This window comes from Mustela erminea, chromosome 1, assembly GCF_009829155.1.
Source record: "Mustela erminea isolate mMusErm1 chromosome 1, mMusErm1.Pri, whole genome shotgun sequence".
In the NCBI taxonomy this organism is placed as follows: Eukaryota; Metazoa; Chordata; class Mammalia; order Carnivora; family Mustelidae; genus Mustela; species Mustela erminea.
In genome coordinates this window covers 103,013,907-103,040,597 of record NC_045614.1, presented here as the reverse complement: position 1 = coordinate 103,040,597, position 26,691 = coordinate 103,013,907, and the positions used below count along the sequence as shown (strand labels likewise).

Genomic DNA, 26,691 nt, shown 5'->3' with positions numbered 1-26,691 from the left:
ACACTACCATAGTTATTTTACGCTGGAAATGGAACTCTTACACATTGACTGTATTAAAATATTCACCGGGGCACTTGGCTGGCTCCGTTGATAAGAGCACAGGATTCTTGACCCTCAGGATTATAGGTTCGGGCCCCACATTGGATACAGAAATTACTTAAACATAAAATCTAAAGGGGTGCTTGGGTGGCTCAGTGGGTTAAAGCCTCTGCCTTCGGCTCCGGTCATGATCTCAAGGTCATGGGATGGAGCCTTGCATCTGGCTCTCTGCTCAGCAGGGAGCCTGCTTCCCACCCACCCCCCACCTGCCTCTCTGCCTACTTGTGATCTCTGTCTGCCAAATAAATAAATAAAATCTTTAAATAAATAAATAAAATCTAAAAAATGTTTAAAAAAATTATTGAACACCAAATGCCATGTACCAGGTGCTGTGAATAGCAGAAACATTTGAAAATGCAGACCCCATCTCCCAGGTAAAGGTTAAATGCTTATGCTTTATTTGAGACATACAGATTCAGATTAACCAAAATGAGGTGACACTCTGGAAGGAGTTAGGCAGAGGATTCAAAGTAATACAATATGATGTGTTACCTTGCTTGCCCCTCTTTGAAAATGAGCCATGAGACACAGCAGCTTGCTTGGTAGATAAATGCACTCAGTCTTGGAGCATCTGGTTGGCTCAGTCAGTAGAGCATTTGACTCTCCATCTCAAGGTTGTAAGTTTGAGCCCCATTTTGGGTGCAGAGATTACTTAAAAGTAACATCTTGGAAAAAAAAAAAAATGCAGTCTTGACCTCTCCAGACACACTGTTTGGAGAAACCATGCCTTGGAAGGAAGATGGAAAGGGCATTTTTCTGTCATCCTCACTTAGTCTACTGTTTTCAGTTGGCTGACGTTTGTTCTGTAGAGAGTGACCCCTCCGTCCCCCCCATACTTCCAGGATGCATCATTTAAGCCCTCCCAGGAGCCAGTGAGAAGCCAGTGCCTGCCTTGCTCAGTCAGTGCTTTACTGGAATTCTGAAGTGAAGGAAGAGATTCTAGAAATGCAATAGGTCAGCATCAGGCAGAGCAAGGGACTGTGGGTCCAGAAAGTGAACAAGGCCAAGGAAAGGTAAGGAAGCACATTACGTAAGCATAAATATCTGAACATAGAAATCAAAATGCAAGAGTTACATTAAAAGACTACAAAAAACTCACTATCACTAAGCAATACATGACAGGGTGAGTTCAGAGGAGGGTTATCACTGTGTGATAGAGAAATACTTCTGGAAGGAAGCATACTGAATTGATCCTTCAAGTAGGCAAAACAACAAAGTAAGACATTAGGATGAATTAAGATTTCAAACTATGGCCTGAAAGCACAAGATCTGGATGCCAGTGACTAAATCATAGTTGAATGTTTTAAAAAATAATGGGAGAAGGGCAACTGTGTGGCTCAGTCAGTTGGGTGTCCATTTCTTGGTTTTAGCTCAGGTCATGATCTTGGGATCACGGGATCCAGCCTCAAATTGGGCTCCACGCTCAGCACAGAGTCAGCTTGAGTTTCTCTCCTCTCTTGTGCCCATCCCCACTGCACTCATGCACTCTCTCTCTCTCAAATAAATAAATAAATCTTAACAAAACAAATAAATCTTAAAAAATCTTAAAAGAATAATGGGATATTCCACAGCAAAAAGAAAGTTGGAACTATATTAGGGAGCCTAAAATTTTAGGCTCAGGTGTTGATATCATGGAAATCTAAGGAGTAATCTAAGTAGATGACAACCAAAGGTTTCCGAATTCACATTAAAACAAAACAAAAGCTCCCAAAATGTTCTACCAAGGGCCCACACCTCTTTGCTTTGGCGGCATCTAGAAACCATCTGGCCAACTTCCATGGCCTCAGCAAACCCAAAAGACCTTAAAGACTTATTTGTGCAGTGATTTTTTTCTCTTCCTTTACATCTAAGTAACATTTCCTCAAAAAACTCAGGCCTGCTTTTCATTGTTTTTCAAAAAAAATTCTTATTGTGATAAAATACATAGAACATAAAATTTACCCTCTAAACCACTTTTAAGTGGACAGTTCAGTGTAGTATATACATTCATAATATTGTGCAACCATCACTACCATCCATCTGAAAATAAACTCTGTACCCATTAAACAATAACTCTCCTGGCCCTTGGCAACCATCATTCTATTTTCTGTCTCTCGGCTTTGTTCTGAAGTACTAGGGATTGGTCTATTTAATCCCCATGGTTTTTCTAGCCAAAACCTACTTTTTTTTTTTTTTAAGATTTTCTTTATTTGACAGAGAGAGAGAGAGACAGCTAGAACACAAGGGAACACAAGCAGAAGGAGAGGGAGAGGAGAAGCAGGCTTCCCACAGAGCAGGGAGCCTGATGTGGGGCTCGATCCCAGGACCCTAGATCATGACCTGAGCTGAAGGTAGCTGCTTAACAACTGAACCACCCAGGTGCCCTACTTTTTTTTAAATTAAAAAAAATTTTAAGTAATCTTTACACCCAATGTGGGGCTTACGCTCATATGAGATCAAGAGTTACATGCTCCACCTACTGAGCCAGCCAGGCATCCCAAAACCTACTTTTATCATAGAATTCAAAACAGTAGGATCAGGTGTCAGGACAAGAACTTAGTATCAAAGTGAAAAAACTTATTTCAGAATGCATAAAATGTTAAAATATTTTTTCACTTCCTTTGTAATTTTGATTGTTCTAGATTGAAATTTAATAATACAGGAGTACATCATAAATGATGCACATGACTGCTAAACCCCAGGACTGAGGCACCCTGTAGTTTGTTTTCTAAGCCCTATGAAACTGCTATGGAAATGAACTGATGGTTTAAAAGGATTATCCACCACACCCAAGTGGGATTTATTCCTGGGCTGCAAGTTTGGTCCAACATCTGCAAATCAATCAGTGTGATACACTATATAAATAAAAGGACAGACAAGAACCATATGATCCTCTCAGTAGATGCAGAAAAAGCATTTGATAAAGTATAACATTCTTTCTTGATTAAAACTCTTCACGGTGGGATGCCTGGGTGGCTCAGTCGGTTAAGCATCTGCCTTCAGCTCAGGTCATGATCCCAAGGTTCTGGGATCAAGTGTCCTGCATCGGGCTCCCTGTTCAGTGGGGAGTCTGCTTCTCCCTCTGCCTGCCACTGTGTTCTCCCTGTCTCTTACAAATATACAAAAACCTTGTGCTCGCTTTGGCAGCACATATACAAATATACAAAAACCTTAAAAAAAAACACACACACACCAAAAAACCAACTCTTCATAGTGTAGGCGTAGAGAGTACATACCTCAATATCATAAGAGCCATTTATGATAAACCCACAGCCAGTATCATTCTCAATGGGAAAAAACTAAGAGCTTTCCCTCTACAGACAGCAACATGGCAGGGATGTCCACTATCACCACTGCTGTTCAATATGGTACTAGAAGTCCTAGCCTCAGCAGTCAGACAACAAAAAGAAATAAAAGACATCAGAATCAGCAAAGAAGTCAAACTCTCACTCTTTGCAGATGACATGATACTCTAAGTAGAAAACCCAAAAGACTCCACCCCAAAATTGCTAGAACTCATATAGGAATTCAGTAAAGTATCAAGATATAAAATCAATGCACAGAAATTAGTTGCATTTGATGTGGATGGAACCAGAGGGTATTATGCTAAGCAAAATGAGTCAATCAGAGCAAAACAATTATCTTGTGATCTCACTGATATGTGGAATTTAAGAAGGCGGAGAATCATAGGGGAAGAGAGGAAAAAATGAAACAAGATGAAACCAGAGAGGAAGACAATCCATAAGAGAATTTTAACCACAGGAAACAAACTGAGGGTTGCTGGGGGCGGCGTGGGGGGGTGGGGGAGGTGAAGGGATGGCAGGGATTAGTCATGGACATCAGGGAGAGTATGTGTTGTAATGTGCACTGGGTATTATATAAGACTGATGAATCGAATCACAGACCTGTACCCCTGAAACAAATAATCTTTTAAAAAATGATAAAAATAAGGAATGGATGGAAAATAAGATGGACATACGAATGCTTCAGCAAATCTTGACTTTAATTTGAACAAAATTTTCCTCCCTTATTCTTGAGGCCTCCCCTCCCTTTCACTTGTTTTTCTGTAGAATCCTTTGTTCCAAAAACCTGGTATCCAAGTTGTACTCAGTATCGAAACTTGGAAGGCCCAAGGTAGCGCTAGTCCTGAAACCACCTCGAAAACATAAGCAACGCGAGGCCAGCCCCTACCAGATTCCTGTCGAAACTGCCTAGATCCTGCAGTTTCCTATGAAACCCCTGAGCCTTTGCCCTGGGCAGGATGGCAGTCTTTTAAGGCAGTAGTCTGCTGCAGCCTCCTTCGCCTGGCAAAGAAATAAAGTTACCTTCCTTCTTTATACCCAAGCTCTGTCTTCGCCTTACATATTTCGGGCCCAGAGCACAAGAGGTCAATTTGGGACAACACTTCGAAGGGAAGGCAATCCTAAAACAACCCATCTCCGGGCCTCAGACTTCGTAAGGCGTGGGTTATAGAAGGCGGTGGCAGTGGGTGTTAACTGTAGCAAGTTCGCGGATTCTCCGGCTACAACCTTTCTAGGAGATAACCTAAGAGATGCTTTCCTAAGAACTCTAGAAAGCGACCTGAGAGTTTTGGTACAAGATAGCAGTAACAGAAAAGTAGTCTGAGGACTACTTCCCTCTGAGAAGAGGGAAGAATTTTCAAATTTCTGTTTGGTCCTTAATTTGTCTTGACGCTTCCCTTTTCCTGCCGGAGACCAACCTCAGGACACTCACTGCTGTCCGCAGTGAAAGGCACTGTAACGTAAGGGGCGGGCCCTCGGCCGGGCGGGCGGGGCGCAGGCCGGGGCGGACGGCGCGGACAGGACCCGGAAGTCCCGCCCAGCCGAACGTCAGCTGTGTCGGCCCTTGGGCGGTTCTCTGGGTGGGAGGGGCCGTTTGGTTGGGCAGTTGTGACGTCACTGGCCCTTGTCGGGTTGCTACGGCGCCGCTGCCAAGGTTAGGTATTTGGGGCTGAGCGAAGAAAGGGGACTGTGGGCTCAGAGCGCCGGGAAACGGCTCAAGGTGTACGAAAGGTGGAACGTGGGGGCTCACGTGCTGCTGCCACAGCAACGGTAAAACGGAAGTCGTGCTCCCGCGCAGCCCGGCGCCCGGGCGGAAACAGCGTTCTTCCCGGAGCTGCGGCCCCGAGCTTCGCGCCTGGGCGGCCTCGGGCTTGGCAGCCGGGAGCTACGGGAGCACCCTCCGCGGGTAAGAGGGAGGAGGGGAACTTGGCGCGTACCTCCCGCCGCGCGGGAGAGCTGGAGCGCACCGTCGGCCTTGCCGCAACGGTTGTGTTAATGCCTCGGAGCAGCCTCGGTCTCCCGACGGAAAGGTTCGTTTCATTACCCGACATTTGTCTTAAACATGGATAAACACGCCGCCTTCCGGGGCAGCCCCGTCTCCCTGGATCGTAAAGCGCCCTTTTGCTTCAAGACGTTATGGGATGCTCCCAGTCTCTGAATTCTGATACGCTACTGGGCATAATATTTACGCACAAAGGTGTTAGTTTCCTTTCTCCGTAGTTGGGCCGGAATTAAGATTCTTTCTCTTTCAGGTATTGATGTTGAGTGTGCCTTTTTAGCATATAAAAATGGCTGTACCCCAAAACGCCATCCCCTCCTTGTCGGAATGCCTGTGCCGCATCTGTGTGGAAATCCTAATCGAGCCCGTAACACTGCCTTGTAATCACACGCTCTGTAACCCATGCTTCCAATCGACTGTCGAAAAGGCAAGTCTATGCTGTCCCTTCTGTCGCCGCCGGGTCTCTTCGTGGACCCGATACCACACCCGAAGAAATTCTCTTGTCAACATGGAACTGTGGGAATTAATCCAAAAACACTATCCGAAGGAATGCAAGCTTAGAGTCTCTGGGCAGGAATCGGAGGAAATAGGTGAGTAAAACCCTGCGTCCCTGTTGTCTGAAAAATCAAAATCCTTTAAAAAGTGAATCACCACTAATCCATTTTCGAAAAGAACAAAAAGCCGATTAATATTAGTCTAAATCTTGGGGCGCCTGGGTGGCTCAGTGGGTTAAGCCGCTGCCTTCGGCTCGGGTCATGATCTCAGGGTCCTGGGATCGAGTCCCGCATCGGGTTCTCTGCTCGGCAGGGAGCCTGCTTCCTCCTCTCTCTCTCTCTGCCTGCCTCTCTGCCTACTTGTGATCTCTCTCTGTCAAATAAATAAATAAAATCTTTAAAAAAAAAAAAAATATTAGTCTAAATCTTTATTGGAGATTTGGGTTTTATGGGCCCCAAAATGTTGATTGAGGTCGATGGTAACGTTTTGTTAATTGAGAGGATGTCCAGGCTGCATTCAGTTGTTTGTTGGATTGAAAATGACAAAGAAACAAACCAGAAGAATGGCCCACATAGAGCAGTTCAGTCATGTGAAAGTTATATAAGTATCCACAGATGAGCAGTAGTCAGTAGAGCAACCCCAGAAGTACAAAAGGTACTGGATTCCTGTATTACTGTTTCTTTTACTTTCAGTTGTTTTCTTTAACTTACTTGACTACACCAGTATATCTCCATTCATTTAATTCTTCCCTTAAGCATGCAGTGAACCTCAAATAGCTTTCAGGGACCAGTTCCATCTAGTTTAGTTATTCTTTTTTTTTTTTTTTTTTAAGATTTTATTTATTCATTTGACAGACAGAGATCACAAGTAGGCAGAGAGGCAGGCAAAGAAAAGAGGGAGGAAGAAGCAGGCTCCCTGCCTAGCAGAGAGTCGGAGGCAGGGCTGGATCCTAGGATCCCGGGATCACAACCTGAGCCGAAGGCAAAGGCTTTAACCCACTGAGCCACCCAGGCGCCCCGGTTCAGTTATTTTTATATAAAGCCGCCCACCCTGTACACTCAGTAGCTAGCTATTCAGTGTGCCCCATACTAAACACTTGACTCTAGCACACCTGGGTGATCCTTACACCAGGCAGTGTTTTTTGTCTAGACTTTGAATATGGTGCTTGCGGTCTGGTGTATTTGCCTTTTTTGGGGGAATTACTTTTATTTTGCTAAATATGTGTAACAAATTTGCCATTTTAATGATGTTTTCAGCAGTAGTTGTGCTTTATTAAAACCACTATTGGTATCTGCACATAGATTTGATACATTTAAAATGTACAGTTCACTTGTTTTGGTATTTCACATCCTTAGGTTTTCCAGTATTGTGGTTAAAAATATATAGCATAGAATTTGCCATTTTAATGATTTTTAGTGCACAATTCAGTGGTATTAATTATATTCACAGTGTACAACCATCACCACTATGTTTCCAAAAAAATTTTTTTAAAGGTTTTATTTATTTATTTGACAGACAGAGATCACAAGTAGGCAGAGAGGCAAGCAGGGAGAGAGGGGGAAGCGCCGAGCAGAGAGCCTGATGCGGGGCTCGATCCTAGGACCCTGGGATCATGACCTGAGCCAAAGGCAAAGGCTTTAACCCACTGAGCCACCCAAGCGCCCCCACCCAAATTTTTTTAAAGATTTTATTTATTGAGAGAGAGAGAGAGCAAAGGGACGGGGGTGGGTAGATGGAGAAGCAGATTCCCGGATAATCAGGGATCCTGATGCAGGTGTATCCATCCCAGGACCTTGGGATCCTGACCTGAGTTGAAGGCAGACACTTAACTGATTAAGCCACCCAGGTGCCCCTCCAAATCTTTTCCATCACCCCAGATTCTTTAACCATTTGGCAGTGACTCCCCATTCTTCTCCTTTCCCATCCTTTCCTCCCAAGTTTCTGTCAACTTTGTGTCCATGAATTTGCTTGTACTAGATAGATCATACAAGTGAATTCATACAATATATGATCTATTATGTCAGACTTCTTTCACTTGATGTTTCCAAGATTATACATAGTTGTAGAATGTATCAGTACTTCATTCCTTTGTAGAGCTGAATAATATTTTCTGGATTGTATATATTTTGTTTATATCTTGATCCATTGTTGGACACTTGCATTGTTTCCATTTTTGGGCTATTTGAGTAGTGCTGATATAAATATTCGTGTATAAGTATTTGAACATTTCCTGTTCTTTGTGTATGTGCCTTGGAGTGGAAGTGTTGGGTCATATGGTAATTCTTTTGTTTTTTTTGTTTGTTTGTTTGTTTTAATGTAGAAAGGATTTTTTAAAAAGATTTTATTTATTTATTTGTCAGAAACAGAGCACACAGCAGGGAGAGCCGCAGGCAGAGCAGGCAGAGGGAGAACCAGGCTCCCCGCTGAGCAAGGACTCATCCCAGAACTCTGGGATCATGAGGTGAGCTGAAGGCAGATGCTTTTAGTGACTGAGCCACCCAGGCATCCCTCATATGGTAATTCTATGTTTAACTTTTCAAGGAACTGCCAAACTTTTCCATGGTGCTGTGCCATTCTACATTCCCACCTGCAGTATATAATGGTTCCAGTTTCTCCACATCCTCACCAACACTTTTTATCCAATGGTTTTTTGGTGTTTTCTTAATTTTTATTTTTTAAATAGACATCCTAGTAGGTGTGAGGTACCTTAGTATGTGTGTCTTTTTAATTGTCATAGAGTATGCATCACAAAATTTACCATTTCCGCTGTGGGTTTTTTGTTTTTTGTTTTTTAAGATTTTATTTATTTATTTGACAGAGATCTCAAGTAGGCAGAGAGGCAGGTGGGGGGGGGGTGGGAGGGTGGGGGCAGGCCCCCCACTGAGCAGAGAGCCCTGGGCTTGATCCCAGGACCCTGAGACCATGGACCTGAGCTGAAAACAGAGGCTTAACCCACTGAGCCACCCAGGAGCCCCTCCATTGTTTTTTTTTGTTTGTTTGTTTGTTTTTTTTAAAGATTTTATTTATATATTTGACAGAGAGAGATCACAAGTAGGCAGAGAGGCAGGCAGAAAGAGAGAGAGGAGGAAGCAGGCTCCCTGCTGAGTAGAGAGCCCGATGTGGGACTCGATCCCAGGACCCTGAGATCATGACCTGAGCCGAAGGCAGCCGCTTAACCCACTGAGCCACCCAGGCGCCCCTGCACTGTTTTTAATTGTACAGTTCATTGGCATTAAGTGTAGTCACACAGGTGTACAATCATCACCATTCTTCTCCAGAACGCTTTCATCTTCCCAAACTGAAACTCCATACCCATTAAATATTAACTCCTCAGTTTCCTCTCCCTCCAGACCTTTAATTACCATTCTGTTTCTATGAATTTGACCACTTTAGTAGAATCATAGTATTTGTCCATTTGTATCTGGCTTATTTCACTTAGATGTCTTCAGGGTTCATCCATTGTGTAGCATGTGTTAGAATTGCATTCCTTTCTGTGGCGCTTGTATGGTTCAGTCGGTTAAGCATCCAGCCCCTTTGATCTCAGCTCAGGTGTTGATCTCTGGGTCGTGAGTTTGAACCCCTCGTTGGGCTCCGTGCCCGTTGTGGAGCCTACTTAAAAAAAAAAAAGAATTTCATTCCTTTCTATGGCTGAATAATATTCCATTGAATATATTTACCACATTTTGTTTATTCATCACTGGACACTTGGGTTACTTCTGCCTTTTGGCTATTGTGAATAATGGTCCTGGGAACAGTGGTGTACAGGAGTTTTTTTTGAGTTCCTGCTTTCAGCTCCTTTGAGTATGTACCCAGGAGGGAATTGCTGGATTATATGCTAATTCTGCCTTTCTGTTTGTTTGTTTTGTGGGTTGTTTTTTTGTTCGTTTGTTTTGAGAGCGTGCCATATTTTTCCGTAGCAGCTGCACTCTTATTCCCACCAGCAGTGTGCAAGGACTCCATTTTTCCATATCCTTCTCAGCACTTGTTACTTTCTTACTTTCTGGGGTTTGTTTTGTTTTTGTTGTTGTTGTTTATTTCAGATGGAGCCATCCTAATGGGTATGAGATGCTATCTCATTGTGATTTTGACTTACATTTCCCTAATGATTTTGAACATCTTTTCATGTGTTTTTTGGCCCTTTGTTTATCTTCTTTGGAGAAATGTTTATTCAGGTCTTTTTTCCGCTCATTTTAATTGCTCATTTTTTTTATTTGCTTATTTGGTTTTTTATTATTGAGTTGTTGGTGTAGTTTTTATATTCTAGATATTAACTCCTTATAAGATGTGATTTGCAGATATTTTCTCCCATACCATAGGTTGCCATTCCACTCTGCTAATTGTGTCCTTTGATGCGCAGAAATTTTTAAGTTTGATGTAGTCCTGTTTGTCTATTTTTGGTTTTGTTGCTTGTGGTTTTGGTGTTATATCCAAAAATGTCATGAAATGTCATTTCAGTGTCATGAATCTTTTTCCCTGTTTTCTTCTAGGAACTTTATAGTTTTAGGTCTTATATTTAGGTCTAATCCATTTTGAGTAAATTTTTTTTTTTTTTTTAAGATTTTATTTATTTATTTGACAGAGATCACAAGCAGGCAGAGAGGCAGGCAGAGAGAGGGAAAGGGAAGCAGGCCCTCTGCTGAGCAGAGCCCAATGCAGGCTCCCTCCCAGGACCCTGAGATCACAACCTGAGCCGAAGGCAGAGGCTTTCACCCTGAGCCACCCAGGCACCCTTGAGTTAATTTTTAAAATATGGTATGGGATAAGGTCCATCTTCATTTTTTTATGTGTGGATATCCAGTTTTCCCAGTGCCATTTGTTGATAAAATTGCTGTTTTAAAGTTTTTAGGTAGTAAATCTGATGTCTGGACCCTCTCAAAAATAGTTTCTGTTGACTTATTTCATTCCTTTGAATTGTCCATCCTTTCTTGTTTCTTTGTATGCCTTGTGATTTTTTTTTTTTTTCAAAAATTAGACATTTGAAATGGGTGATGCTGGAAGTCAGATTCTTCCCTTTCCTCAGAGTTTACCATTATTTTGATTGTTGAAGGCTGTAATAGTCCATTTGTTTACTAACTTCCCAAACTATTTTTGCAAAGACTACATGCCTTGTATGTGGTCACGTAAGTCTCTGTGCCTTAGCTTGCGTTTAGTTAGCATTTTGACAGATTTCCTTTAATGTCAGGAGCTAAAAACAACAACAACAACAACAACAAAAAGAAAAAAAAGCACTTTTTGTCTTGGAACATTGGCTGGTGCAGAGGCGGTCCTTCAACCCTTAGCCAGGCTTGCACTGAGCCTAGGGATCAGCCCAAGGTGAAAGTCTGGGGGTCTTGTCATGTGTTTTTGGAGCATGTGTCTTGCCCTAAGTATGTTCCACCCCCTATAGAATAGGAACCAGTGGCCTATTCTGAGAATGTGGGTATCCTTTAAAACTGCCACTACACTAAGGAGGAAGTGGGACAAGAGTAAAAATCTTTCCTACTGTTTTGAAGTTGCCTTTTACTTGATTCACCATTTTCTTGGTTGGTAAACCTTTGATTGTTCTCCAGGTTCTGACGATGTTGGCTCTGATAGTTTCTACTTGTTTTTTGATGTTTATATGGAGGGATGAGAGCTTGGAGCTGCCTGCTCTCCATTTTGCTGACAGCACTCCATTGGCCTTCTAAGTGCTTACCACCAAAACTTGTGTGGTTTTTTTTGTTTTTTTGTTTTTTTTTTTAATAAAGATTTTATTTATTTATATCCCCACCACGAGGGTGGGGGAGGGGCTGAAGGAGAAGGAGAAGCAGGGCTCCATCCCAGGATCCTGAGATCGTGACCTGAGAGCCCTAGGCAGATGCTTAACTGACTGAGCCAGGTATGCAAACTGGTGTTAATGCTTGGACTTCTCCACATTCTGTTCTAAATAAACTTATTTTCTTTGTGGGAGATCTTTGGAGCTCTCAGTTCTTATGGTCTGCCTCTTTCCGTGGGCAAAAGCTGAGTCATTGTTCTATAGCTAGAGGCAAGACGATGGCTGGCTTCTTTATGAACAAGACAGTAGGCTGGCAGAGTAGCCTCCAGTCTAATTGGCTTGCCTGCCCTAGAACCTTTGCCCTATAAATGAGCTGTGTTGAGGGCAATGGGGCCATAGTGTTCTCTACCTGTTGTGCTGGGAGTAACGTTTCTCCTCTGTACGTTTAAAGTGATTGGAGGAAGGGAGCCCACAGTCTCTCAGGTCCACTTACCTGGAATTCAGCCTCTGCAACAGTGAGTTGGAAGGGATAAGACATGCTGGCAGTTTGTTTCTCCCAGAGGGATCCCATAGCGCTTTACCTGGAGCTGGGGAGACAGGGAGCCCTGGCTTGGCAACCCCGCTTGGAATGGAGCCTCCCTCTTGTTTAGCTGGGTAGTGGGGGGAGGTGGTTATGGCTCAAGTGCCAGAGTTTCTCATTTTTCTTAATAAGATTTAGTAAGTTTTGAGGGAAATATTTCTTCATTTGCTATATGTTCCTAGGATAATTTCCAGGGATTTTTATAGGACCAGTTACCTATTCTCGAGTTGTGGTTGTTTTGTTGAAGAACTCTTCTACAGATCTCCTCACTTTACTGTCCTGGAGGTTGATTCTCCTTGATTTTTCATGTAAATTCTACTGTAGTATAACGTATATACAAAAGTGTACAAATCAAGGGCTCCTGGGTGGCTCAGTCAGTTAAGCATCCAACTCTTGATTTCGGCTCAGGTCACAATCTTAGGGTTGTGAAATGGAGCCTGATTGGCTCCCTCTCCCTCTGTCCTTCCTTCCCCAGCCCAAGTGCATGTGCACCTGCTTGTGCACGCTTGCTTCCCCCCTCCGCCAAAGTGTACAAATTGTAAATCTGCAGTTCAGTGAATTTTTGAAGTGAAAATGTCTGTATAACCAGCATTCAGGCCAAGACCCAGAACTTTACCAGAACTCCTAAGTTTTCCTTGTGGCCCAGTCTCTAGTCACTTGCCGTCCCTGTAACTACTCTCCTGACGTTTGACACCATAGATTGTTTTTACCTGTTCTGAACCTTTTAAAAAAGGGCATCTTGTGTCTGTGTCTGGCTTCTTTAGATAGCATATCTATAGCATATATTGGGAAGTTGATCCATGATATATGTGACATGGGTTTGTTTTCACTGCTGTATAGTACTATGTTGTATGGATATTAAATAGTGAAAACAATGAAAAATGTTACGTCCATTGATATTGGGCATTTTGGGCTGTTATGAATAGTGGTGTAACATTTTTATACTTGTATTTTGGCGAACTTATGTCTACATTTCTGTTGGCTATATTCATATACCTAAGAATGGAATTTGGGGTTCACAGAGTGTGGATAAAAAGTTAAATCTTGGGATGCCTGGGTGGCTCAATAGGTTAGCATCAGCCTTTGGCTCAGGTCATAATAACAGGATCCTGGGATCAGGTCCCACAAGGGCTCCTTGCTCAGCAGGAAGCCTGCTTCTCCTTCCTGCTGCTCCCCTGTTTGTGCAGATTCGCTCTCTCTGACAAATAAATAAAATCCCTTATTTTTAAAATTTATTTTTAATGATTTTTTAAAAATTTATTTGACACAGAAAGCAAGAGATCACAAGTAGGCAGAGGGGGGTGGGCAGGGGAAGCAGGCTCCCTGCTGAGCAGAGAGCCCTTTGATGCAGGGCTTGATCCCAGGACCCTGAGATCATGACATGAGCCAAAGGCAGAGGCTTAACCCGCTGAGCTCTCCAGGTGCCACTAAAAAAAAAAAAAAAAAGTTAAATCCTTTCCTGTGCTAGATGAGGATCCATCCTTTGATTAAATCTCTAGTTTTATTTCCCCCAAAACCTGAGGCTAAGAATGTTAATGATGTTACTAGGCAACATTGTTTAATGGGGAAAATGATCCCCAACTGACAAATTGCCCCTCTATTGAACGGAATTATAAATACTCATTGGGATATTGTGCTTTGTGTTTTTCTGGGAATATTGACCGTTGTAACTGAGCATGTTCCTTGTGAGGAACCTGTGCCTTTATTGTTGCTATAAGAAATGCTGGTTGTTGTAGAGGAAGAATTATCTGGCCTCCTTGTTCTCATGCTATTACATTAATGCCAGATGTGATCCTATGGTCATTTTCTGAGTTTAAATGTTGAGTATAGTCTAAGACCACCCCATGGTGGGTGTTACATGTAGAATAGGCCTTAGAAGATCTTGCCAGTTTTCCAGAGTGGTTTTACCAATTTATAGTCGTACCAGTATGTATGAGAGTTGTAGTTGAACCACATTCTACCAACACTTGGTTTTTGTTTCTTTCTTTCTTTCTTCTTCTTCTTTTTTTTTTTTTTTTTTTAAGATTTTATTTATTTATTTGGTAGAGAGGCAGCAAGAGAGGGATCACAAGCAGGGGTATTGGGAGAGGGAGAAGCAGGCTTCCCGCCAAGCAGGGAGCCGGATGCGGGGCTCGATCCCAGTGAAGGCAGAAGCCTAATGACTGAGCCACCCAGGCGTCCTTTTTTTTAAAAAGAAATTTTGGTAGTGTACTTATTTTTTTTTCAGCATTTTGTTATGAAAAAAAATTTTTTTTGAAAAATTTTAAACATACAGAAAAGTTGAAAGAATTCTATAGTAAACTGTTATATATCCATAATGAGATTTGACAGTATTTTATTTTACTTATTTTATTTTTTAAAAAAGATTTTACTTATTTGTCAGAGAGAGAGTGAGAGAAAGAGCACAAATGAGAAGCAGCAGGCAAAGCAGGCCAAGGGAGAAGCAGGCTCCCCACTGAGCAAGGAGCCCAATGCAGGACTTATCCCAGGACCCTGGGTTCTTGACCTGAACCAAAGGCAGACGCTTAGCTCACCGAGCCACCACATCCTGGCAGTATTTTAGTTTAGTTAAGATTTTATTTATTTATTTGAGAGAGAGAGAGCAAACAGGGAGCTGCAGAGGTAGATAGAGGAAGAAGCAGGTTCCCCAATGAGCAGGGAGCCCAATGTGGGGTTCAGTCCCAGGGTCCTGGAATCGTAACCTGAGCCAGGCACCCCAGACAGTATTTTATATTTGCTGTGTCACAGATCTTTTTTTTTTTTTTTCATTTATTTCAGTTTCCCTTAAATATTTAAGTACATATATTATGAGGGGTCAATGAGGGATCAATGTTAGCTTGTAACTCTTTTTTTTTTTTTTTAAGATTTTATTTATTTATTTGAAATAGAGAGAAAGAGAGATCACAAGTAGGCAGAGAGGCAGGCAGAGAGAGGGAGAAGCGGACTCCCCGCTGAGCAGAGAGCCCGATGCGGGCCTTGATTCCAGGACCCTGAGATCATGACCTGAGCTGAAGGCAGAGGCTTAACCCACTGAGCCACCCAGTCGCCCAGCTTATAACTCTTTTAACGTAAATTTACATACAGTGTAATGCACAAATCTTAATTGTACCTTCACTGAGTGTTCACATATATATAACCTCTTGTAACATGAACCCTTATAAAAGTACAAAGTATTACCATCACCTTTGAAGGTATCCTCATGTCCTTTCTAGTTAATCTCCACCCCCGGCCCTCCATAAGTCAACCAGTGGTTTTATTTTTTTCCCCACCATAGATAAGTTTTGCCTTTTCCAGAACTTCATATACATGGAATTCTATAAGTTTACTAGGGTTCATATAATGAAGTACCACAAACTAGGTGGCTCAACAGAAATTTATTTTCCCACAATTCTGGGGGCTAGAAACCCAAAATCAGGGTGTCAGCAGGGATGTATTCTCTTATAGGCTCTAGAGGAGAATCTGTTCCATGCCTGCCTTTCTTTTCTTTTCTTTCTTTCTTTCCTGTTTTTTCATGTCTTCTCTTAGCTCGTGGGTGTTGCTGATAGTTCATGGTACTCCTTGGCTTACAGCTGCATAACTCTAATCTCTGCCTCCATAGTCACATGGCGTTCTACCTGTACCTTACATGACTGTCTCCACTCTCTATCTCTCTCCTTTTTTATAAGGATACCAGCGATATTGCATTAAGGACCCATCCTACTCCACTATGAATTCAGTTATGTCCACAACAGCCATTTCCCAGGAAGGTCTCATTCTTAGTACTGATATTAGGACTTCAGTGTATCTTTTTGGGGGATACAGTTCAGCCTATAATAGTAATCATGTTGTGTATATACTTTAGCGTAAGATTTTTTTACTTACTAATTTTTTACTTACTAATGTTTGAGATTCATCTTGAGGGTATTATTAGTTTATTTCTTGTTAAAGTATCATCCTACTGATTAACTATAGTATACTTTATTGGCACTTCTCCGGTTCTTGGTGTCTCAGCTGTTTCCAGATTTGGGCTATTGGGAATAAAGTTGTTGTTAAGATTCTTGAAGTAGTTTTGTTTCGTTTTGCTTTTTTGTAGTCATGTGTTTTTGTGTTTTCTTGGGCAAATACCTGGGAGTGGAATTGCTTAGAGTAGGCATATGTTTGGTTATATAAGAAATTATGTACTATCTGCTGTGAAATGTGTAAGCCTGGTGATTCACAGACCTGCACCCCTGGGGCAAATAATACATTATATATTAATAAACAGGCAGTGGGTTTGGGAAAAAAAGAAGAAAAAACTATGTACTGTTATTTTCCAAAATGGTTGTATTATTTTCTAATCCCAGCAACAATATTTTCAAATTCTCGTTTCTGCATCTCTGTCTTAATTTGGACTGCTGTAACAAAGTATATAGACTGGGTGGCTTTAACAAAGAAGTTTATTTTTCCATAGTTCTGGAGGCTGCGAAGTCCAAGATCTAGAGGCTGTCGGACTTAGTTCGTTGTGAATGCCCTCTTCCTGGTTATGTCTTCACCTGGTGGAAAGTTAGCTCGCTCTCTGGCCTCTTGTATAGGCACTAAAACCAGCCAGTGAGCCAGAAGCTACACTTCTGACCTAATTATTCCCTAAGCTTTACCTCCAAAAACTATAGGGTTGGGTTAGGGTTTCAACACAGAATTGGGTGGGGTTTGGGAGGATACCTTCAGTTCATTCACAACATGCTCACTAACATTTGATGTTACCTATCTATTTAGTTTTAACCATTCTGATAGATTTGTAGTCTTATCTCATTGTAGTTTTAATTTGCATTTCCTGTTGACTGATGATGTTGAGTCTGCTTTTATTGTTTATTGACCATTTATATATCTTCCATATGAAGTATCGTTGGAATCTTTTGCTTCTAGAGTTATCTTTGTATTACTATTTATGAAGATTTTATTTATTTATTTATTGTGCTTGTTTTCTTAATAGTGTCTTGATGAGCTGAATGTTTTTTTCCAAGATTTTATTACTTATTTATTTTAAGTAATCTCTACACCCAACTTGAGGTTCAAACTCATAGCCTCAAGACCAAGAGTCTTATGCTCCACTGACTGAGCCAGTCAGGTAATCTGTTGAGCTGAACTTTTTAATTTTCATGAAGTCTAATTAATAAACTTTTCCTTTTATGGTTATTGCTTTCTATATCCTAAAAAACTTTATCCTTTATAGTAATATTAAAATATTTTTGGGGCATCTGTGTGGCTCAGTTAGTTAAGCATACAGCTCTTGTTTTTGGCTCAGGTCATGATCTCATGGGTCATGGGATTGGGCCTCGAGAGTCAGGCTCTGCACTCAACATGGAGTCTGCTCGGGATTCTCTCTCCCTCAAACAAATAAATCTTTGAAAAAAGTGTTTCTGTGGAGGCACCTGGGTGGTTCAGTCAGTAAGCTTCTACCTTCAGCTCAGGTTGTGATCCCAGTATCCTGGAATTGAGCCCCACATTGGGGTCCCTGCTTAGAGGGAAGCCTGCTTCTCTCCCTCTTCTACTCCTGCTGCTTGTGTTCCCTCTCTTGCTGTGTCTCTGTCAAATTTAAAAATCTTAAGAAAAAAGTACTTATATTTTTTTTCCCCTAAAAGCTTTATAGTTTTAGCTTTTATGTTTAGGTTTATGGTCCATTTCAAATTTTGTGAATACCTTGTGAGATAGGGGTTGTGGTTAATTTTTTCCTATACAGATACCACTTACTCCTGTACCTTTGTCGAAATGGCTTTTCTTACCCAGTGTGAGTCTATTCTGTTCCGTTGATTTGTTGACTTTAATGTTAAAATCACACTGTTGATTACTGTGGCTTTATGGAAAGTCAAACTCACATCATAATAGCTCTCCAACTTTATTATTATTTTTCATGTTGGCTTTGGGTATTCTAGGTCCTTTCTATTTTCATGTAGATTTTTCATCATCCTTTCATTTTCTAGCAAGAGCATAGTAGGGGTTGACTTGGGTTTGGGGAGAATTGACATCGTAACAACATAGAGCTTTTGTACCCATGAAGATAGTCTCTCTCTCTCCATTCATTTCGGTCTTCAGTTTCTCTCAGTAATATTTTACAGTTTTTCGGTGAGGACCAGAAATATGTTGAATTGTGTTTTCTTAAAAGCGTATGTTGAAATACTAGCCTCTAATACTTTGTTTTTTGGACCTTATTTGGAAATAGGATCTTTACAGAGTTAGTCAAGTTTAGATCATTAGTGTTGTGGGCCTTAATCCATTATGACTGGTGTCCTCATTAAAAGGGGAAAATTGAACAGAGACAGACATACACAGGAGGAGGAGGATATGAAAACCCACAGTGAGAACACTATGTGAAGACAGAGGGTTGGAGTGTTGCATCTCCAGTGAATACCAAAGATTGGTGGCAAACTGCTAGAAACTAGGAAGAATCAAGGAAACTTACAGGCTTCAGAGGAAGATTAGATGAGCAGATTTTTTTTTTTTAAAGATTTTATTTATTTATTTGACAGACAGAGATCACAAGTAGGCAGAGAGGCAGGCAGAGAGAGAGAGAGAGGAGGAAGCAGGCTCCCTGCTGAGCAGAGAGCCGGATGCGGGACTCGATCCCAGGACCCTGAGATCATGACCTGAGCCGAAGGCAGCGGCTTAACCCACTGAGCCACCCAGGCGCCCCAAAGAAAGCAGATCTCCTAGATGGGACTTTTGAAGTCCTGAGAAGGAGGTCTGGGATTTTTTTTTTTTAGATGAGCAGATTTAATTGGGAGATGAAAACTCTTATTTCCATGATGATGCAAGTGGAGTCAAACTGAGTGATGAAAGTGATTTTATAAACTTTCAGTTAGGCTTGAATAAACTTTCAGTTAGGCTTGAATTGTTCAAGCCTTGAACAACTTGAATTGTTCAAGTTAGGCTTATTGTGACTTTTGGTTTTGGCCCAGTTTTGAACATTCAGTTCTTTGATTAACTTGGATTTTTCTTTCAGAATAAAGTAAAGAGTATGAGGATAAAATTCCTTTAATGAATCTTGGCTGCTCAGGAGAATACTCATTGTAAGACTGCAATATTTAGTACAGTGGGAAAATTTAATTCTCTGTTGATTTATGTATTTGCAAGTAACTTCTCCCAGTTGTTTAATTTTGTGATATTTGTCATATAGAAGTATTAAAAAAACAAAATTTAACCAGTAAATTTGAAGATCTGTTTGACTTTATTGAATTCTTATCCAGCAAGCAGTAGAGGGCTCCTCTGAGCTACAGGAAAAGAAAGGCAGAGAGGAGTCATTTAAAAAAAAAAAAATGATGGGTTGCCTGGGTGACTCAGTTGGTTGAGAATCTGGCTTATGATTTTGAATCTGGTCACAATCTTAGGGTCATGGGGTCGAGCCCCACATCAGTCTTGGCACTCAGCATTGAGTCGGCTTGAGATTCCCCCTGCACCCTCCCCCACACGCCTACTCCCTCTCTTAAATAAAAACAAATAAAACAAATATTTAAATTAAAAACAAAATAAAAAACATAAACATTTAAAAACATATTTAACAAATAATAATAATATTTATTAACAAGGAATGCAATGTTTGGGCAAGGTCCCCCTCCTAAGGGGGAAGGGGTCTCTCAGGGGTTTGCCTACATGAAAGTCCAGTTTGAGGTTACATTTGAGGAGGTTGACGTTGAAGTTAGGTTAGGTATTAAATCTTGCTTTGCTTATGTGAGGCCTTTGGTGCCTGCGTTACCTCTGTGGTTTCCTTTTTTCTTTTTTTTTTTTTTAAAGATTTATTTATTTATTTGACAGAGAGAGATTACAAGTAGGCAGAGAGGCAGGCAGAGAGAGAGAGAGGAGGAAGCAGGCTCCCTGCTGAGCAGAGAGCCCGATGCGGGACTCGATCCCAGGACCCTGAGATCATGACCTGAGCCGAAGGCAGCGGCTTAACCCACTGAGCCACCCAGGCGCCCTCCTTTTTTCTTTTTTAATGTTTATTCCAAAGCCATTTTAAATCTTTAAGTGAAAATCCAGCGTTGCCACCCAAAACATTAGCAATGGGTTATGGGTGATCCGAGGTGGCTTTTGTTCTACAAAATGCCCACAAAGAGCATGCTGCTCTCTAAGGGGAAGGAAACAAGCATCCTCCTGTGGTTTTCTTCTTTTTTTTTTTTTTTTTTTTTTTTTTTTTTAAAGATTTTATTTATTTATTTGACAGAGAGAAATCACAAGTAGGCAGAGAGGCAGGCAGAGAGAGAGAGAGGAGGAAGCAGGCTCCCTGCTGAGCAGAGAGCCCGACGCGGGACTCGATCCCAGGACCCTGAGACCATGACCCGAGCCGAAGGCAGCGGCTTAACCACTGAGCCACCCAGGCGCCCCTGTGGTTTTCTTCTTAACAGAAGTTTTGATTGTGGTTGTTTTTATGGTGGTAAAATGCATATAACAGAAAATTTACCATTTTAAGCTTTTTAAAAAGATTTTATTTAAGAGAGAGAGGGAGAGAGATCTCAAGCTGACTCCACTGAGCGTGGAGCCCCAGGCAGGGTTCAGTCTCATGACTGGGATCATGACTTGAGTTGAAATCAAGAGTCAGGCCAAATTTGGGCTCCGTCTTTTTTTGGAAATGAAGTTTTGTTGGAACAGAGGCACTTGTCTATATCAATGTCTAGTTTGTGCCCACAGTTGCAGGAATTGGGTCACTGCAACAAAGACTACGTGGCCTGCAAAGCATAAAATGTTTATTATCTTGGCCTTTATGGGAAAAATTTGCCACCCTCAAGCTGTCATATCTGGTATTACACGACCTCTCTACACATATCCTATCCTCCTTTATCAGAAGTGCTGTAATTGGGTGCCCCGGTGGCTCAGTCATTAAGCGTCTGCCATTGGCTGGGGTCATGATCCAAAGGGTCCTGGGATCAAGTCCCGCATTGGACTCCTTGTTTGGCAGGGAGCCTGCTTCTCCCTCTCCTGCCCCTGCTGTGTTGCCTCTCTCTCTATCGCTCTGTCAAATAAATAACTAAAATCTTAAAAAAAAAAAAAAAAAGTCCTATAATTGAAGTGCTGCCGTCCCTCCTGTCTTCTTGGGCATCGTTTCTAGCTCCTATTATTTTTTTCAGGAGATTTATACTCTCTCCTGTATTTCCTACTATATTGCCTCAAATGAATCCTCAACAACTAAAATTAAAATTTGGCATACTTCATTGCTACCTGTTAAGGAGTTACATTACTGTTTTTAATTCTTCTGTGAATTTGCAAACTGCTGGTCTACAGGCCATGTAAAGCCTACAGTCAGGCTTTCTGTGACCCATTCAGTGCTGACATCTAAAATTGGGAGATTTTACTTTAAAATACAGATTTCTGAAAGTTTTGAAAAATCAGAAAATATGGCAAGGAGGGATCTAAGTTTCCTGGTGGCAGGAGTCAGCTGGAGTTGAGTAATAGCTTCCCCTGTGAACAAGCAGTTGGGTTCTCTTTTTCTAGATTTAACTCGAGATGATTTTTTTCCCTCTCTTGTGACTTAGTGTTTCTTTAATCCTCTAGATTAGTTTGAAATGCCTGGTGATTCTTGGTTTTACTTTCACATTTAAAAATGAGGCCCTTCAGGTCACCTGGGTTGCTTAGTGGGTTAAAGCCTCTGCCTTCGTCTCAGGTCATGATCCCAGGGTCCTGGGATCAAGCCCCACGTCCGGCTCCCTGCTCAGCAGTGAGCCTGCTTCCCCCGCCTTCTCTGCCTGCCTCTCTGCCTACTTATGATGTCTGTCTCAAATAAATAAAATCTTTTAAAAATAAATAAATAAATAAATAAAATAAAAATGAGGCCTTTCAAAAAAAAAATTTTAAATGAGGGCCTAGAATAACCTTACTTGTACATAAGGTGACTTATGTACAAGTATAAGTGTACTTTGTACACTTGGTACTGGCAGACATTGCTGGAGGTTATGCTCCATTGGTGACTGGCAGACATTGTTGGAGGTTATGCTTGGCCATTATGCTTTCCCACCGTTAAGTGCCAGATTTTAGAGGGTTTTGTTCTGAGTTACCACAACTGTACTGGTTCTGTCTAGGCAATTCAGTTTCTTTAAAAAATAACCATTGAAGGGCTCCTGGGAGGCTCAGTGGGTTAAGCATCTGACTCTTGGTTTAGGCTCAGGTCGTGATCTCAAGATTGTAGGATTCAGCCTCTGGTCAGGCTCCACACTCAACAGGAAACCTGCTCTCCCTTTTCCCGTCCCCTACTCACGCAAGTGCTCCTGCCCTCTCTCAAATACGTAAATACATCTTTTAAAATAAGCTTTGAATGTGCTTATGTGCACTTATACACACATCTAGGAAGAAACGCCTACCCCCCAAGTATTCTGATTTAACAGATCGTGAACTTCTTTTATCAAGATTCTGTTTATTTATTTGAGAGAGAGAGAGAATGAGAAAACGCATGGGGGGGAGGGTCAGAGGGAGGAGCAGACTCCCCACCAAGCAGGGAGCCTGATGAGGGTGGATTCTGGATCCAGGATCATGGTCGGAGCCAAAGGCAACTGCCCAACCATCTGAGCCACCCAGGCACCCCAGATCATAAACTTTCTCCTTCCCCCACCCCCCCACCCCCCCACCCCCAGATCATGAACTTTTAATTCCCTGTCCCGACTTAACTCACCGTGGTCTCTATTGTGCCTTGTGTTTTTGAGCCTGGGCTGCTTTTCCAGTATATGGTGCAGATCTCCTCCCGCCTCACCTTCCTTTCTGGGCGTTGCATTTTTCTTCATTCAGATATAGGTCATCTCTTTTATATCTGCTTCCCATTTTCTAGAAATTTGTTAAAGTTTCTTGTTTACTGATTGACCCCCAATCTCTTTGCTGTTTTAAGATTACTTTTAAAAAATTTTTTTCGTACTGTTATTTTAATATATTCTAGAATAAGAGTTAAGTATATGTATTCATGTGCTATTTTGAACCAGAAAACCTCTGGACTTTCTTTCCTTTTCTCTCTCTCTTTTTTTTTTTTTTTAAAGTTTTATTTATCTAAGTAATCTCCACACCCAACATGGGGTTCAAACTCACCACCTCAGGGCATCTGGGTGACTTTGCTTCGGCTCAGGTTGTAATCCCAGGGTCCTGGGATTGAGTCCCACATCAGGCCCCCTGCCTGTATCTCCTTCTGCATCTATCTCTCTTTGTCTCTCATGAATAGATAAATAAAATCTTTAAAAAAAAAAAAAGAAAAAACTCACAACCACAACATCAAGAGTTACACTCTCCACTAATTGAGCCAGCTATGCAACCCTGGACTTTCTTTTATTTTACTTTATTTTTTATTTATTTATTTTTTTAAAAGATTTTTTATTTATGTATTTGACAGATAGAGATCACAAGCAGGCAGAGAGGCAGGCAGAGAGAGGCAAGCAGAGAGAGAGGAGGAAGCAGGCTCCTAGCTGAGCAGAGAGCCCGATGTGGGGCTCGATCCCAGGACCCTGGGATCATGTCCTGCGCCAAAGGCAGAGGTTTTAACCCACTGAGCCACCCAGGCGCCCCCTGGACCTTCTTTTAAAATGGAATTCCAGGGGCGCCTGGGTGGCTCAGTGGGTTAAAGCCTCTGCCTTCAGCTCAGGTCATGATCCCAGAGTTCTGGGATCCAGCCCTGTATTAGGCTCTCTGCTCTGCAGGGAGCCTGCTTCCTCCTCTCTCTCTCTGCCTGCCTCTCCGCCTACTTGTGATCTCTTTCTGTCAAATAAATAAATAAAATCTTTAAAAAGAAAAATAAAATAAAATGGAATTCCAGGGGCGCCTGGGTGGGTCAGTTGGTTAAGTGTCTGCCTTCAGCTCAGCTCATGATCCCACGTCCTGGGATTGAACCCCTTATCTGGCACCCTGCTCAGGGGAGAGTCATCTTCTCCCTTTCCCTTTGCCCCTCCCCCCACTCATGTGCGTGCTCTCTCCCTCTCTCTCTCTCTCTCTCTCTTAAATAAATAAATCTTTTAAAAATAAGGGGTACCTGGGTGGCTCAGTCAGTTAAGCGTCTGCTTTCGGCTTAGGTGTGCTGGGAATGAGCCCTACATTGGGCTCCTGCTCAATGGGAAGCCTGCTTCTTCCTCTCCCTATGCCTGCTACTCCCTCTCCTTGTGTGCATTCTCTCTCTGTGTGTGTCAAAGAAACAAATTAAAAAATCTTAAAAAAAAAAGAAGAGAAAAGTAGAATTTCATAGGGGCACTTGGCTGGCACAGCGAGTAGAATCTGTGACTCTTGGGGCGGTTGGGTGGCTCAGTGGGTTAAGGCCTCTGCCTTCAGTTCAGGTCATGATCCCAGGGTCCTGGGATCGAGCCCCATGTCAGGCTCTCTGCTCATCAGGGAGCCTGCTTTCCCCCCTCTCTCTACCTGCCTCTCTGCCTACTTGCGATTTGTCTGTCAAATAAATAAATAAAATCTAAAACAAAACAAAACAAAAAAAGAATATCTGACTCTTGATCTTGGGGGTGTAAGTTTGAGGTATATGTTGGGTGTAGAGATTACTTAAAAATAAAATCTTAAGGGGCGCCTGGGTGGCTCAGTGGGTTAAGCCTCTGCCTTCGGCTCAGGTCATGATCTCAGGGTCCTGGGATTGGGTCCCACATTGGGCTCTCTGCTCAGCAGGGAGCCTGCTTCCCTCTCTCTCTCTCTCTCTCTCTGCCAGCCTCTACCTACCTGTGATATCTGTCAAATAAGTAAATAAAATATTAAAAAAATAAAATAAAATCTTTAGGGGAAGAAAAGAAATAAAACGGCACACCATAGAGTAGGTATTGCTAAGCTATTAATGATTTTTTTAAAGATTTTTATTTATTTATTTGACAGACAGAGATTACAAGTAGGCAGAGAGGCAGGCAGAGAGAGAGGAAGGGAAACAGGCTCTCTGCTGAGCAGAGAGCCGCATGTGGGGCTCCATCCCAGGACCCTGGGGCCACGACCAGAGCTGAAGGCAGAGGCTTTAACCCACTGAGCCACCCAGGCACCCCAGTTAAGCTATTAATGATTTTACATTTTTTTCTAATTTCACATTTTCATATTAATACAGGTTTAATGAAAGACCAAAGCTAGCCATAAAATTCTGTGTTGCCTATAATATTATTTTCTTTCTTTGATCTGAAACAGTTGATGACTGTCAGCCCGTTCGCTTATTAAGCAAGCCCGGGGAATTGAGAAGAGAATATGAGGAGGAGATAAGCAAGGTAGGTACTAAGTAGTTACTCTTTTTGGAAGAATACTCCTGTGTTTTCAATTTCAGATTTTACATACAGTTTTGTATTTGTTTAGAAAAATATTTTATTTCTTTTAAGAGAGAGGGTGTATGTGTGCACTGTGGTCGAGGGGAGGGGCAAAGGGAAAGGGACAGAGAGACTCTTAAGCAGGCTTCATGCTTGGCACTCAGTGTGGTGCCCTGTGAGAGGCTTGATCTTATAAGCCATAGTTACAACCTGAGCCAAAATGAAGAGTCGGACATTTAACTAACTGAGCCACTCAGGTGCCCATATATTCCTGTATAAAAAATATATATTGAAATATAAATATTTTTAATGTACTTTACAAAAGATCTGTTTTTTACATGTGTTCACAATAGTTACTAACATTACATATAATTGGCGCTCTTATGTGATGGTGATTTTTTTTCATTTTTCCCCTCCCATCCTTATTAATTTCTTTGTATATTTTTTGAATGTGTAGAATATTAACATGCACCTAAAAGTAAAAATAACATAAAAAGTTATTCGCAGAGAGGATATTCCCTCCTGTATCTTATCTACCCTGTGTGCACCACATTGTAGATAACCAATTTTATCACTGCGTGGTTTATCCTTTTTTTGGTGTTTTTTGTAAAGATAAACTGATATATAATTGCTCTTGTTTTATTAAATATTGCGTACTATATATTCTTTTGGACTTTGCTTTTTTTATTTGGTAATATCCCCTGAAAATCACTGCGTATTACTCAAGAGAGAGTAAGATATGATAGTTCCCAGTATTTTCTTTTTCTTTTTCTTTTTTTCTTTTTATTTTTTTTAAGATTTTATTTATTTATTTGACAGACAGAGATCACAAGTAGGCAGAGAGGCAGGCAGAGAGAAGGGAGGAAGCAGGCTCCCTGCTGATCAGAGAGCCTGATGTGGCGCTCGATCCCAGGACCGTGGGATCATGACCTGAGCCAAAGGCAGAGACCACTGAGCCACCCAGGCACCCCCCCCCCCAAAATTTATTTATTTGAGAAAGAGTGAGAATGAGAGAGAGAGCATGAGAGGGGAGGGGTCAGGGGGAGAAGCAGACTTCCCACCAAACAGGGAGCCTGATGTGGGATTTGATCCCAGGACTCCAGGATTATGACCTGAGCCCAAGGCAGTTGCTTAACTGAGCCACCCAGGCACCCAACATAGGTTTTTTTTTTTTTTAAATACTTTCTTCAGGTAGCATTTTCCTTTAGATTTTATTTATTTATTTGTCAGAGAGAGAGAGAAGGAGAGCGAGCACGCGCAAGCAGGCAGAGTGGCAGGCAGAGGTGGAGAGAGAAGCAGGCTCCCTGCAGAGCGAG

At 41.8% G+C, this 26,691-nt stretch overlaps 1 protein-coding gene across 4 annotated transcripts in view; it reads left to right on the top strand.

Moving 5' to 3' along the window:
* Positions 1 to 4,964: 4,964 nt before the first annotated feature.
* RNF168 (ring finger protein 168) overlaps positions 4,965 to 26,691 on the top strand; it is a 45,344-nt gene continuing 23,617 nt past the window's right edge. The window contains exons 1-3 of one of the 4 annotated variants that reach the window (XM_032336572.1): positions 4,966 to 5,286; positions 5,633 to 5,969; positions 25,263 to 25,339. In XM_032336572.1, coding sequence (XP_032192463.1) covers positions 5,669 to 5,969; positions 25,263 to 25,339 — 378 coding nt within the window. In that variant the 5' untranslated portion in view covers positions 4,966 to 5,286; positions 5,633 to 5,668. Of the gene's footprint in view, positions 5,970 to 25,262; positions 25,340 to 26,691 lie in introns of all 4 variants that reach the window. The other 3 variants (XM_032336564.1, XM_032336580.1, XM_032336588.1) reach the window with 3 other exon arrangements.